Raw genomic sequence first — 13892 nt, 5'->3', positions numbered from 1 at the left:
TTTTCTCCCTTAAGGACCACGTGTCCTAAGATCTCAGCTTGTCCTTATTTCCATTCTGATTAAAGAAAGTGCCAGCAATGCTTTGAGTAATTAAATTCAATTTATGTTAAAACTCTTGTGGACATCACACCTAGTCTCCCTGTACCCATGTGCTACAAGCTCATTATTGGAAATAAATCATTTTCACTCTTTTACACCTGCCATTTAGAAATCTCCCCCTCCCCTCTCTCCCACTCCCCACCGATGGCTAAAAGGAGTTCATTAGAATTCAGCATCACCTGGGTGTAATAATGATCTTTAAGCAGCCTCTAGTTCTCAACCTTGGCTGCACATTAGAATCACCTGGGAATCTTTTTAAAATCCTGATTTCTGGGCCTCATCCTCCGGAAATTCTGTTCCTTAGTTACCAATGTTGTGGCCTCACCCCATAACAAAGAAACAGAATTTCCGGAGGATGAGGCCAGAAATCAGGATTTTAAAAAGATTCCCAGGTGATTCTAATGTGCAGCCAAGGTTGAGAACCACTGCTCTAACATTTCCAGGCTGGAGTTCATCTCCCTAATGCACACACACCTTAGGTCTTTGCCAGATACACCTGCCTTAACTTCAGCCCCCCACAAAGCCCCAGCCACCCTCCCACCTCCAGGTATTGACAGTTAAAACTTTCAAGGAAACATACAAACTTTCAAACTGACAAAAGAAAAGCTAGAAAGATCAGTAACACATAGAAACAGATCTGTATCCCTTGAAAATGGCGATTACTTCGGCCTCCAAAGCCTTATTTTGTAAAAACATCTTTTTTTGCAGTTTGGATATCTTTAGCATACATTATTCAATTTCTGTCTCAGAGAGACACCCCCCCCTCCCAGCCCCCAACCAGGAAGTGTAAAAACTCTTTGAAGAAAAAAAAGTCACCCATACCACTTTATAAGAGAAAGTATGTGAAAGGCAGCCCATGAAAAAAGAAAATGATGTACTTGAGCCCCTCCATAGACTCAGGTAACACACAGGAGAGTTATTTACATGATAAACATGGGCCCAAAGAGAGAGAAGTCCTGAGGGTGAGTCTGATCTTGTCCAAAGCAAACTTAATTTCCCTTCTCTTGATAGTCTTTGGTTCCCCTTTGCCTGTCACCCACTTTCCACTTTCTCTCTTCACCAATCCCTTCACCCCTTCTCCTCTGTCACTCCTTTCCCATTTCCTACCTGCCTGCCCCAAACCTCACAGCAGTTGGTTCTCCACCCAATAGCCAAAGGGATGCTTTTTAAAGGATCCTGTCCTCAGATCCTCTGGGGCCTCCCATTCCACTCAAAATTCACAGCCAGCCCTGGTTCTAAGGCCCGCAGGGCCTTAGGATCCATCCCACAGCCTGTCTGATTCCTTACACATTTGGCTCTATACTCCTTCCTGTTCCTCCAGATGCCAGTCTTCCCCACACGTCTCACTCATTGGGCTTCCTCCAGGTGTCCCCTCAAAGGTTATTTATCAGAGACGTCTTCCCAACAACCCCACATAGTCCCCATCACCTATCCTCTGGCCCCTTACCCTGGGTCACGTTTCTTCACAGCACTTAGGGCTATCATATATTACATATCTAAAGGTTCATTTAAAAAATCCTGTCTCCCCCATCCCATCCCCAATAGAATTTAAATACCATCAGGACAGGAACTTAACTCTTATTTGATGTTCTATCTCCATTACCTGGAACAGGGCCTGACACATAGGAGGTGCTATGAATCAAGGTTCATGCTGTACATTGTATGTATCCTCATGATGGACACTATAGTCAAAGGAATATCTTTTGTGAGCTTTCAGATTTTTAAATTTCAACTCCAATACAAATTTCAGAGGCCTGAAAGGCAGGGATATGTTGATTTTAAGTAACTCAGTAAGTTTGAATATATATTCTATTTTATCAATCCCTACACCAACCTAAGCTCAGCCTCTGAGGTATATGAGTTACTGTCCTTTCAACACCAACAAGTGCCTGCAGCCCGGAAGATCTGGGAGAAGTGAAGAGAAATATCAGTGCAGATGGGGCTGTCGTTGGAGCTACTGTGGTCTAACGCATGAAATAGATGTTAGGAAGTCGGGAATCCGAGACAGACCAGGAACCCCAGGATGTCTCTGGATGGCTTTGGGTCCGCACTGTCATGGGACAGATAAGGGTGTAGATAGTCCCTAAACCATTAGGAAGATTATTTTCTTCATCGCCTCCACTCACATTCTTAATTTCACCCTGTTACACCTCAGCTTGTCCCGGAGTCTGAACTCCTCTCTGGACCACTAGTATTTGCCCTGGCCAACTAATTATGCAGGCTGGTCATGGAGGCGCAGAAACCTTACCTGGTAGGAAGACTGTTCCTGGCAGAGAGAACAAAATGGTTTAGTTACAGAAATTGGTTGACTCTTCTCCAGTGAATATGTAATTCTTGTGCCATTTTAAGGGAAAAAATATCTCACTTTTTTGGAGGGAAACTGGATCAAATGATTTTAAATTTCAAAAGGAAAAATAATTTTCAAAGAAATAGAAGATTTAAAAAAGCGTAGACTACCTTTCTCAGAAATAAAACTAAATTGTACCTGCATATGGATTTTTAAAATATATTTTTATTAATTTCAGAGAGGAAGGGAGAGAGAGAGAGAGAAACATCAATGATAAGAGAGAATCATTGATCAGCTGCCTCCTGCACCCCACAGTGGGGATCGAGCCCACAACCCTGGAATCAAACCGTGACCTCCTGGTTCATAGGTCAACACTCAACCAATGAGCCACACCAGCTGGCTACATGTATATTATTTTATGCATATATACTTAGTGTGGTGGTAGTGTAAGAATAGACAGGTCAATGGTGAAGAATACATAGATTAGTAAATATCAGTAATTTAATATTGTTCTTTAAAAGGGAATTATAATCATAGGACCCAGAAGGTTTTTTTTATAAGTGGTGTAGCAGTTATTGGGTAACTATTCAATTAAAAAAAATTTAGTTTTATTTCATATCACATATAAATATTGAATAGATTAAGATATCAAATGTGGAAAATCAATAAGTAACTAAAGAAAGAAAATAAAAGTGAATGTTGGCCAAATTTCTGGGTGGGGACCAACTTCCCAAATGTTAAAGCAGCACAAGAAATCACCAAAAGAACTGCTAAGTTTGACTACATAAAATTTAGAGCTTCAACATTTCATCAAGCAGTTAAGCAGCATTAAGCTACACAGTAAATTGGAAATGATATTAACAAAGATTATGCCAGCCAAAAGATGAATATTCTTGGTGCATACAGAAGTTATGCAAATGCAAATTGATAAGAAGAGCATCTAGACCCCACAGGATAAGTGAGCAAAAGGCATCATGATCAGACAATGCACTGAAGAGGAACCACAGCCAATAGCATATACTTGGAAACTAAGATTAGATGCAGTCACAAAACATTATCTTAAAGCAAAATGTCATTTACATCCGAAAAATTGGCAAAAAATATTCTAAGTGGCAATATCTAACTTGGACAGGAATGAAATTAAATTGATGCCCTTACACACTTGTGAGTCAACAATTTGGCAGTACAACCGAGAACCTTAAGAACATGAATACAGTTTAACCCGGTGTTCCCACCTCTGGCAGCCTGTCATAGTCAGCAACCTCAATGGTTGGTTGCATTTGCCCTGCCTGTCACCCCTCATTCTCGATTTCATTTCTTGCTTGCTAGCTGTCTTCCCTGCCAGGCTGTAAGCCTGACGAGAAGGGATGTCTATCTTCTCCACAGCAGGGCTTGGCGTGTAATAGGTATCTAGTGTTAGTTCAGAGTGGAATTTGGCCAACGCTTTAGGCACAATAAAAAAGGGTAAAGGGCTTGATTTTCCAACAATGAGAGTGAGAATGGTTAAGTAAATTTTTCAAACATACAATGAAAACCATTAAAATAATGCATATAAAAAGTTCTAACAGAATAGCAAAATGGTCGTGTTCTGAGGTTAAAGAATAAACATACAAATTATATACAGTATGATTTCTACATGTAAATACAGAAAAGAAAAATATCTAAATCTATCATCTATTCTAAGATATACCATGATTTACCTGCCACTAAGAATAAAAAATACCCATAATGGGTAATTTAAGATGATACACTGTATACAGCTGTGACAAATAAATCTCCCATGCAGAGGGCCAGAAACTTGCTTCTCTCCATTTTGCCTTTGGGTGGAGGGAGAAACAAACCCCACCAAAGAATTGGAAATATAATCCAGGGATCACCCTAGCTTGCATTTTAAATTCATACTACCAGCGTGGTTCAAAGAACCTCAAGCAGAGAATTTAACTCAAAATAGTCTCAGCTTGGTGGTGTCTCCAGATGGCTGACAAAGGCAAATACAGACCTCCTCTGTGAGACCGGGACCTCCGTAGGGCCTGCGGCAACTACGAGTCACCATAGCAATGTGAACAAGTAAACATTTTGCATCCTAGAATTGATGAAGTAGGACCAGTAAAATCTTAACAGGGGCCAACTCAGTGGTGAGATTATAGATCAAAAATACTTTAATATAATGTATTTTATATACACGTTATTCATTTTTAAATATATGTTTATTGATTTCAGAGAGGAAGGGAGAGGGAGAGAGAGAGAAAAACACCAATGATGAGAATCATTGATGGGCTGCCTCCTGCCTACTGGGGATTGAGCCCCAACCCAGGCATGTGCCCTTGAGAACCCCTTATGTCAAAATTTTAAAATAAAATTAGTTTACTTTTCACATACTAAATATATCTTCATTATATAAAATACACCCTGTAAAATAGATCTACATTAACATTATCCTAGGGTCTCTGAATGTGCGTGCCCTTCATTTCTTCTTGCTCCTCACACTCGTTTTCCACCAGAGCTATTCTAATAGCTAAATTCAATGAGTTCCCTTCCTACCATCTTGTGAAATTCAGTAGACACAGAGAAGATAAATCTCGTGGTCAGACTATGAATGTGTTAAGAGGGGTGTCATCATGAACATTTTGAACACCTATTATGTACAAACTACTAGGTTAAAGCTGGCTGGAGGGGTCAGTTGTACAGAGGTATACATGTCTACTTTCATTCATTTAGTTGACAAATACTTGGTAGGTACCTGTTAGCAAGGCAGTGGGAATTTGAAGTTAGACATGATGGCTGGTGAGCTAGAACCCTCATGTAAATGAAATATGGAAAAGGCTCTAGGTTTAGGGTTTGGACATTTTGGCCTCCTGTTTATATAGAAAATTGATTGGGATGAGTATTTTGAATTTTTTCCAGGCATATATACAGCTTGAGGATATTAAACTAAGGGATGCTGGGGTGGGAGGCCGGGCTCACACAAAAGACCAGGAAAGGAAAGACCCCGGGAGAAAGAGGAAACTCACACCTAAAGCTGGTGTCTTTAGAACTTGATGGATTTTCTAGAACCCCTTTCTGTATTTAGAATAACATCTTAAATGGCTCAACCCTGGGACAAATCTGGTGGCTAAATCACTCTTTTACGGGAGGGGGAAATAAGAACTACGAATAGCTATTAAAATAATGAGAAAAAACATGGTGAGGAGGGGGACTTGTTCAGATACCTAATTCATCCAAGGTTCAGGAGGGCGGGCAGCTTGCCCCTCTCAGAAGGACCCAGTGGACTCATGCTAGGTGTTACCCAGAGGGCGTTTATGAAGATTCTTGTCCTGTGTGCCAGAGATGCAGTGATAATATGATTTAACCCCTCCTCCCAAGGAGATGCTCAATGACTGCCCAAGGCTGCTACTTCCAGGCTAAAACTATGACAGAATAATAAAGAATCTATTCATGCAGCATTTCCCCCCAAAAGAATAGGAACTGCTTTAATCATTTATAGATTTAGTTCAACCTCTTGCCCCCAGTCCCCGCCCCCCGTACCCCCCGCCCCCTCCCGCCGCCCGCCACCACCACCACCAAGACTACTGACCACCACGCTCTGTGGAAACAGTCTGAAATGGGTGGGGAGCCCCCGATCCAGGAAGGCCAGGGCCAGGGCACTATCCAGCTCATCCCCGGGCACACCAGGCTGGGTTATGGACACACTACCCCAGGCCAGACACCAAAGCTCCCAGCTCCAGGACACCAGCCCCGTCCCAGAGCCCGAAGCACCTTGCAGCCAGTGCTCTCTCTTCTCCACTTCCCAGCACCGCGGGGGCCCTGGCCACACATGCAGGATTATGTAATGCACAGCTGTCATGGTCCATATGACAAGGGGGCTTTCAAAGATAATGGTAACATGTAAAAATTCACGGTGGAACAGTTATCCCACGGAATTCTAGGTGAGAAGACGCCATAAGCCAGGCACAGGTAAACAGATCCAGGTGGATGCGCGCACCGTCCGCACACATTTCCTGTACCCGAGCGCCTAGGCATCCGTGCACTCTCAAACTGGGCACGCAGTTCCGCGAAGCCTGTAGGGAGGACGCCCGACGCCCGTGGGAGGGCAGCGGGGCCGGGCGGGGCCGCCGGGGCAGGTGCGGGCGCGGGCCGGGCCGCGGGCGAGGGGAGTTCCGCACCCGCCCCTGCGCCCGCCCCTCTCGCCCGCGGCTCCTCCTCGCTTCGCCATGGTGGAGCGGGGCGACGCGGCGCCGCTGCTGCGCTGGGCCGAGGGCCCCGCCGTCTCCCCGCCGCAGGCCCCGGAGCTGCAGGCTGGAGGCCCGGGCTGGGGCGGGGGCGGCCGGGGGCCCGCGGAGCCGCCGAGGAGGCGGGAGCCCGAGGAGCTGGGCGCCTCCGAGGTGCTGCTGCAGCCCGGGCGCCTGGAGCTGGGCGATGTGGAGGAGGACCAAGTGGTGGCCGTGTTCGTGGTCACCTTCGATCCCCGCTCGGGTGAGAGCCTCTCGGAGACCCGGGGCGGGAGGGGGTCGCCCCCCAACCGGGCCTGGGGGGCGGCGGGGGAGGGGGTCGCTGCGCGCGCACCCGCACCTACACACCTGCACCCCCACCCGCCGCGGGCTCCGGCGGAGGGAGCAGGACGTCCCCGGCAGGATGTCCCCTGGAGTTGGGGCGCGGGACGCGGGGCTTTGTTCCTGGCGCCCTTCGACCCCCTCTCCTTCCCGTCAGGCTGCTGCCCAGCAGTTCGCAGCCCGCGCGCCCATCCTCGCTGCTGTGTTTGTGCTGCTCCGATAGAGGGTCCTGTTTGTGGCTTTTGTTTTCTTTCCTTGTTTGGCTAAAAGGGTTTTTTTTCCCCCCCCGTTTAAGAGCTGGACCGCCCCCCAGGGTAACTCCTGAAACCAGTGTCCTATGCTTCCCGCCCTCGCTCCCCACCTGGCCCTGACGGTAACTTTGCAAGCAGCCAACTTTACTTTCTCTGACATTATTTTGCGGAATTAATGCCGGAGGCATTAAGGGATAGAATTGAGGGACTGAGCTGGAGAACGAGGAAAGAAAAGGGAAGCCTACTCAGGGAGGCTCTTGCTGGGTTATTTGGCGATTGAAGGGTGATGGCACATAACCTTCAGCCGGCCACCCAGTCAGGAGGTGTACACTGTGGTGGTGGGAGACTTCCCGGGGGTCAGAGTGAGTGAAGATCCTCTCTCAGCTGGTCCTGGCCCCAGGGGCCTCGCCCTGAGAGAGCTGCTTTGTGGTCATTATTGGAGGCAGGATTGCTGAGTGATTCTATGGTTTAAGAAAGCCCAGGTGTGTCTTTGTGTCCACAACTCCAGTGGAGTTACTGGAACGTGGAGTGCCCATTAGTGAAGGATATAGGTAACGCTTCTTCCTGGAATTCTCCTCCTGGTCCTCCAACAATGAGCAGGGATCCCATTACGAAGAATTTTATGGGTGCCATGCAGTGGGACCTTGAGGTGGGGGTGCAGACAGGCAGGAGAGAGGCCCTGGCAGGATGCTGTAACTTTGGTCAGGGATTATCAAGCAGCAAGACACAGGAAGTGGCAGTGCGTGGGGAGGAGACCAGGCCATTCTGACTGTTCCTTGGACCCATCCCAATGGCTTTCAAACTTGTTTAGACTGTGACCCACCCTATGAAATGAATTTTACATCACAATCAATACACTCACATGGATACTTATGTAACTCAGACAAAAGTTTCATGAAATAGTACCAATCCCTTCTATATGTAGTGCATACAGGTATTTTCTATTCCATTTGTAAAAAAAAACAATGTTTTAAAATGCTATTCACTTATGGTTAGGCCTCCCAGGTACCAGTAGTTTGAAAAACTGCTCTTTTTTGACCAAAGTAACCCTTATTAGTTAGACAAAAACAGATACTTTGTAACTAATATATTCATTATGCCTTACTCCATCACCTGCAAGTAAATATAGCAGGGCCTCAAGTAGCATTGTTTCATTCAACTAGTTTGGTTAAAACGTTGATGGGGTGGGGAGGGGCATCAATTCCTGGCTAGGGCCACCATCTGTGGAGTTTTCACATTCTCCCTATCTCTTCATGGGTTTTCTCCAGGGACTCCAGCCCCACCCCCACTCTACCCCCATCCCCACTCCTACCCCCACCCCAGAGATGTGCACATGAAGTGAAGGGCATTGCTAAGTGGTCCCACTCTGAGAGTGTGGATGTTAGTGTGCCCTGCCATGGAAGGGCATCCTGTCCATCGTGGATTCTCACCTGCGCCCTGAGCTGCCGGGAGAGGCTCCAGCCACCTGCTACCCTTAACTGGACCCTTTGTTTGTATTAATTTTCCTTAAATGCATGTATAGCTAACATTTATTTCAACGTTTAATATTTGAAGTATTTTGGGCCTTTAATTAGAACTTTGGTGATGTTTTTGTTAGGAGAAATATGGCATAGGAGCTTAATTCTTTTTTATAACTTTTTTTACCCTTTGGTAAAATTGGTTTCGTTATATGTCATTTTGCTTTAAAGTCACAGTTTCCAAAATCCTAGAGACAATGTTAAGTGAGGCCTTACTGTTGATGGCAGCGTGAGATTCATTCTGTGACGTGTTAAAGGGTAATAGAAGAAATGGAACAATAACAGTGATTCAGCAGTGGTAGCTCTGATGGCAGAGTTTAGGAAGGGGAAGGAGAAAAGACAATCCTGTATTAACCACAGATGGAGTTGATGAAATTGAAAAGCAGAGCTGGGACCCGCCCTGCCTTGTCAGTCACAGCTGGTGAGCATGGTTTTGTGGGTTTGTGTGATACAGACACAGGTGTGTATGTGTAATGGTCTTCAGATTAAGGTTAGTGTGGAAAGAAGGCATTGTAAATGATACCTGGACACTTACTTTATGTAGGCAGGCATTTTGCTACAGTGGTGTTTCATTTGATTCTAATCACCGCTGTTATTTGGTGATCATTTATACCCAGTTTATACATGAGAGTATAATTCTTCTGGATACAGAAGAAATTCCTTTATACATTTAGATACAAGGTTTGGAAAGCTGGGTTGGGCATCTGTAGGAAAAATCTGCAAAGAGGGTAGAGACATAAAAAGATGCTCTTTTCATGGGACTCATGGTTGAAAATGATAGTTGTTGGATCTATAAATGGAGTGAGGACTTAGGAGCTTGTGCGCACACGCACACCCGGGCATTCGCACACTCCATCTTTATCTGGAGCAGGGAGGCCCTAGGATGGCGGTGCTGGCCATCTGGGCTACAAAGCTGCTATTGAAACTGGGCCCCGATGCTAACGATGCAAGCTGGTGGGAGAGGTCGGCAGCCAGAATATTGCTTTTTCATGTGTTCAACCCATTATTTAGAGCCTTGATTTAAAGTCTTTATTTTGCTCTTTGGGTTTCTAGTAAAATGTTCTTTTCTCTGCTTAATTAAGGGAAAAGATATTGCCACATTTGGAAATCATGCGCCTCTCTGTCTATGGAGATGACATATCTGTCTCACCATGAGACTGAGGACTTGTGTGTGGGCCTGAGGCAGATAAAGCTTCGGATCTACAAAGCATGACACCTGTGAATCTGCCCCATTGGACTGTTTCTTTATAAGATTCACTTTGAATGGCTACATTTTCCCCAGAGTTATTTTGTGGGTGTGTGTGTGGGGAAATTTCTGTGCTGTGTCTGTGTGTGTATTGGGACAGCATTGAGGGGAGGATGGTTAAGGCAAAGAGAACCCACTGAGGTTTTAAAAATGTTTCTTTTCCCTTCGTTCTCCTGATTAGGGATGAATTACTACTACCTGTTCTTCCTTCAGTCTCTACCAGTGCCTAAATTACATCTAAACACCTATTTAATTTAGTGCACCTGAATGTTCCTATGTTTATGTCAATGAGTGTACAAAGATCATTCGCACTAATTGTAGTCTGCATGTGCTTTCTGAGTAGTCAATGACATATGAACATTTTTCTTTTAAACAGTGGAGATGGTGGAGGTGCACTGGGGTTAGGGCTAGGTGTGTTATCTGGGACATGGCTTGGATACTGCCCAGGTCATCTGACTTGTGCAAACAATAAATGGCTCCAGCCATGGGTGGGAAAGTGACAAAGAGGAATGGGAATGGAAAATTTGGAGCATAACTTTGAGATGCGAAGAGCAGTCCTGAGTACAGCAGGCTGAAAGAGGCCGAGAGAAGGCCAGTTCTGAGAGCCAACAGGAAGGTCTCTTAGGATGATCAACTCTGTTGTGTCCTTTCTCTGAAGTTTCCATCTGATGCCAATGATATACAATTGTGGTTAATTTCACTAGTCCTGTAGTGTGGAGTCTTTCCCAGGTGACTCACGTGCTGTGGTTTTCAGGGAGAAGTCAGTTTGTGGCCATCTGCTGTGAATTCTGCTTCTTGAAAGTCTACGGGGGGTAAAGTAGGAGTGGGAATTCTAATGACCGCTGGGTATTGAGTGCCCACCGTGTGCCAGGAACTAATCCTTCCAACAATCTTCTAGAGTCTGGACTCTAGACCAGGGGTGGGCAAACTTTTTGACTCGAGGGCCACAATGGGTTCTTACACTGGACCGGAGGGCCGGAACAAAAGCATGGATGGAGTGTTTGTGTGAACTAATATAAATTCAAAGTAAACATCATTACAAAAAAGGGTACGGTCTTTTTTTCAGTAGTTTTATTCATTTCAGACGGGCCGGATCCGGCCCGCGGGCCGTAGTTTGCCCACGGCTGCTCTAGACTGTAATGATGAGAAAAACTGACGAACAGAGCCTACGTCATCTTACCTCACGGGGTGGAGAGGGACAGAGCCAGAGACGATCCAGCCAGCCTGTCTCAGTTCCTGACCTCCCACCCCACACCGCACCGCCCAGGGTAAAACGATACGGGGTCTGAGAAATGGAAGGGTTTTTCCATGTCAACTGAATGCACTGGAATTCAGGCCTGGATGGCATGTGGCTGACTCAAAACTACCAGGATGAGTTTCTCTCTGCCCCAGGTTTCATTATACTGCCTCTTTGTTTCTCTGTTTTGGAAACCTCCTCATTCTAGGTGATTTTAAGACTACATATTTAAAACTAGTTAAGAACAAAAATGAAATGATATGGGCTACTTACTTTTCTGGTGTTGGATTGTGAACAAAATAATCGTTTGAGGTCTCTTCCATGTGGCGTTGGGGCCATGGATTCTTGCCTTTATTCATGAGGCAGGATTCCTCTGTTTCCCCTTTGGAATTAGGGCGCATACGCTAGTATATGCTGATGGGAAGAAGCTGTGGAAAGAGTGAAAATCAAGGCATATGTTGGAGAGGGGAAACCTGGGTACAGGGAGCTGTAACCAGATCTTCCACTGAGGCAGCCACTGCTTATGACATGAAGACAGCAACAGGAAGTTCTTGATTGGGAAACACCCAACAACAAAAGAGAAGGAGGAAGGAAAGTCACGTATTTCCCGTTAGAAAGAGATCATTTTGGTTCAAGATCATTGCCTTTTCTACTTTAAATATACTGTATGAGATGAGCTTTCTAACAGGCGGCAGCAACTAATGTCTATTCTCCCTAAAGAAATGGTGGTTGATGGAATCCAAAAATGCCTGGGTGTGGTCATTAGGCAGCCCTGTATGTGGATGGGCCAGAGTGTATCTGACCTAGCGTAGGAGCTTGTGACACATCAGCCCTGGGAGGCCCTCATGCAGAGCTGCCAGGCTGACCTTGGAGTGGCAGGTACGTCTGCAGCCAGGACCAGCAATGCCCCCTGGGTAATTGAGCTGCCAACCCAATAAGCTGTTAGTCCACGTTCCTTTAAACAGGGCTTATTTGCTTTTGCAGGAGCATGAGTTATGTTCCACCAATATTTGCTGAATGACGGGCTGAGTGTACACAATGCAGATTGCCATTTTACAAGGGGACAACCTCATGCGGTCATGTGGACCCCTCCTCAGAAGTCTCTTTGCAGCTAGAGGCTAGGCAGGACTTGTAGATACCTGCCGTAGGCCTAGAAAAGGGTGAATGTGGAGATGGAAGGGGAGAGAATTAAGGGGAAAAGGCACTGTCAACTGTGATGCATCGCTCTTTGATTGACTACCCCTGAGTGAGCCCTTCTGTTGAATCCGTCCAGGCCCCAGGTTCCTGGCTGAGCTCCTAAAGTGCGGTGAGCATGTTTGCAAAACCAAAGGGCTTGGCGTGTGAAGACTGAGCCTGGGAGAGGCAGTGTTCAGGTTTACTAGCATTAAATGGCTTGCCACAAGGATTCTTATGTTTGAAAAATCACTCTCCTTTAAGCTCTACAAGTTTCTTATACGAACTGGTTTCCAATATCTGAGAATAGTGGAATATTTCTGTTAAAGGATGACCTTTAGTCATGATGCCTCTTCATCCCCCTGTTTATAACATATCACCTCAGTTGTTTTTTACTTTTGCAAAGGCCCTTATGCTTACCTTATGTTTTTACACATCTCTATTATTTCAATTATGTTCTCCAATTTGTATGTTAAAATATTTTATTTATTTTTTTAATATATTTTATTGATTTTTTACAGAGAAGAAGGGAGAGGGATAGAGAGTTAGAAACATCGATGAGAGAGATCGATCAGCTGCCTCCTGCATGCCCCCTACTGGGGATGTGCCCGCAATCAAGGTACATGCCCTTGACTGGAATCAAACCCAGGACCCCTCAGTCCGCAGGCCGACGCTCTATCCACTGAGCCAAACCGGTTCGGCTGCATGTTGAAATATTTTAAACCCCAGAGAATCTGGAAGAATAGTACAGTGAAAACCTATATATCTTTCATGAGAGTCCTCACTTGTTGGCATTTTACCTTATTTGCTTTATCCTTATGCAGTCAGTTCTGCTGTAATGTGAAATATGCATTCATAAGAATCACTGTGCTGTGAAAATCATGCAGTAAAAGTCACAGATTTACAAGAAAAATGGGGTCAGGGGTACAACACTCAAAAACCGCCAGTGACCCATTAAAAATATGATAGGGCCCTAACCAGTTTGGCTCAGTGGATAGAGCATCGGCCTGCGGACTCAAGGGTCCTAGGTTCGATTCCAGTCAAGGGCATGTACCTTGGTTGCGGGCACATTCCCAGTAGGGGGTGTGCAGAAGGCAGCTGATCAATGTTTCTCTCTCATCGATGTTTCTAACTCTCTATCCCTCTCCCTTCCTCTCTGTAAAACATCAATAAAATAAAAAAATATGATAGGAACCTAATAAAAATAGTAGGACAGTTTTACATATGGTCAATAGTTTCATTCACACATACTCAAAATATGGCACTTTACCTTAAGAGAGACCTGAGATTTGCATATGAAGGTGGGTGTTGGAGGGATTGAGCTTGTGAGTTATTGTGAAATAGTGGATGAAGAGCTATGTGAAATCTGATGGAAGTAGTAACGCTGGAGGTGATTGCCATGGCTCATCACACACACAGTGAGCTGAGGCAACAGGCAGGTGTTTGAGGTTTGTATGGGGAGGGGGGTGCATTTTGCGTACTCCTATATATCGCAGTTCAGCTGCGTGTAGTTTTCTGCATTCACGTTGTGA

General features: G+C 45.4%; 2 protein-coding genes across 2 annotated transcripts in view; one reads left to right on the top strand and one right to left on the bottom strand.

The window, feature by feature from the left end:
- WEE2 (WEE2 oocyte meiosis inhibiting kinase) overlaps positions 1 to 6173 on the bottom strand; it is a 35146-nt gene extending 28973 nt beyond the window's left edge. Inside the window, exon 1 of the mRNA XM_081102410.1 lies at positions 6143 to 6173. The gene's annotated coding sequence lies outside the window, so the exon portion shown is untranslated. The remainder of the gene's footprint in view (positions 1 to 6142) is intronic.
- Positions 6174 to 6597: 424 nt separating this feature from the next.
- DENND11 (DENN domain containing 11) overlaps positions 6598 to 13892 on the top strand; it is a gene marked incomplete at both ends in the record, with an annotated part of 32495 nt that continues 25200 nt past the window's right edge. The window contains one exon of the mRNA XM_081102491.1: positions 6598 to 6859. Within this exon, the coding sequence (XP_080958617.1) occupies positions 6598 to 6859 (262 nt within the window). The remainder of the gene's footprint in view (positions 6860 to 13892) is intronic.

Source organism: Myotis nattereri (genome assembly GCF_964212035.1).
Source record: "Myotis nattereri genome assembly, chromosome: 11".
NCBI classification, from domain to species: Eukaryota; Metazoa; Chordata; class Mammalia; order Chiroptera; family Vespertilionidae; genus Myotis; species Myotis nattereri.
Note: the sequence above shows the minus strand (reverse complement) of the source record. Positions and strands in the feature narration are given on the sequence as shown.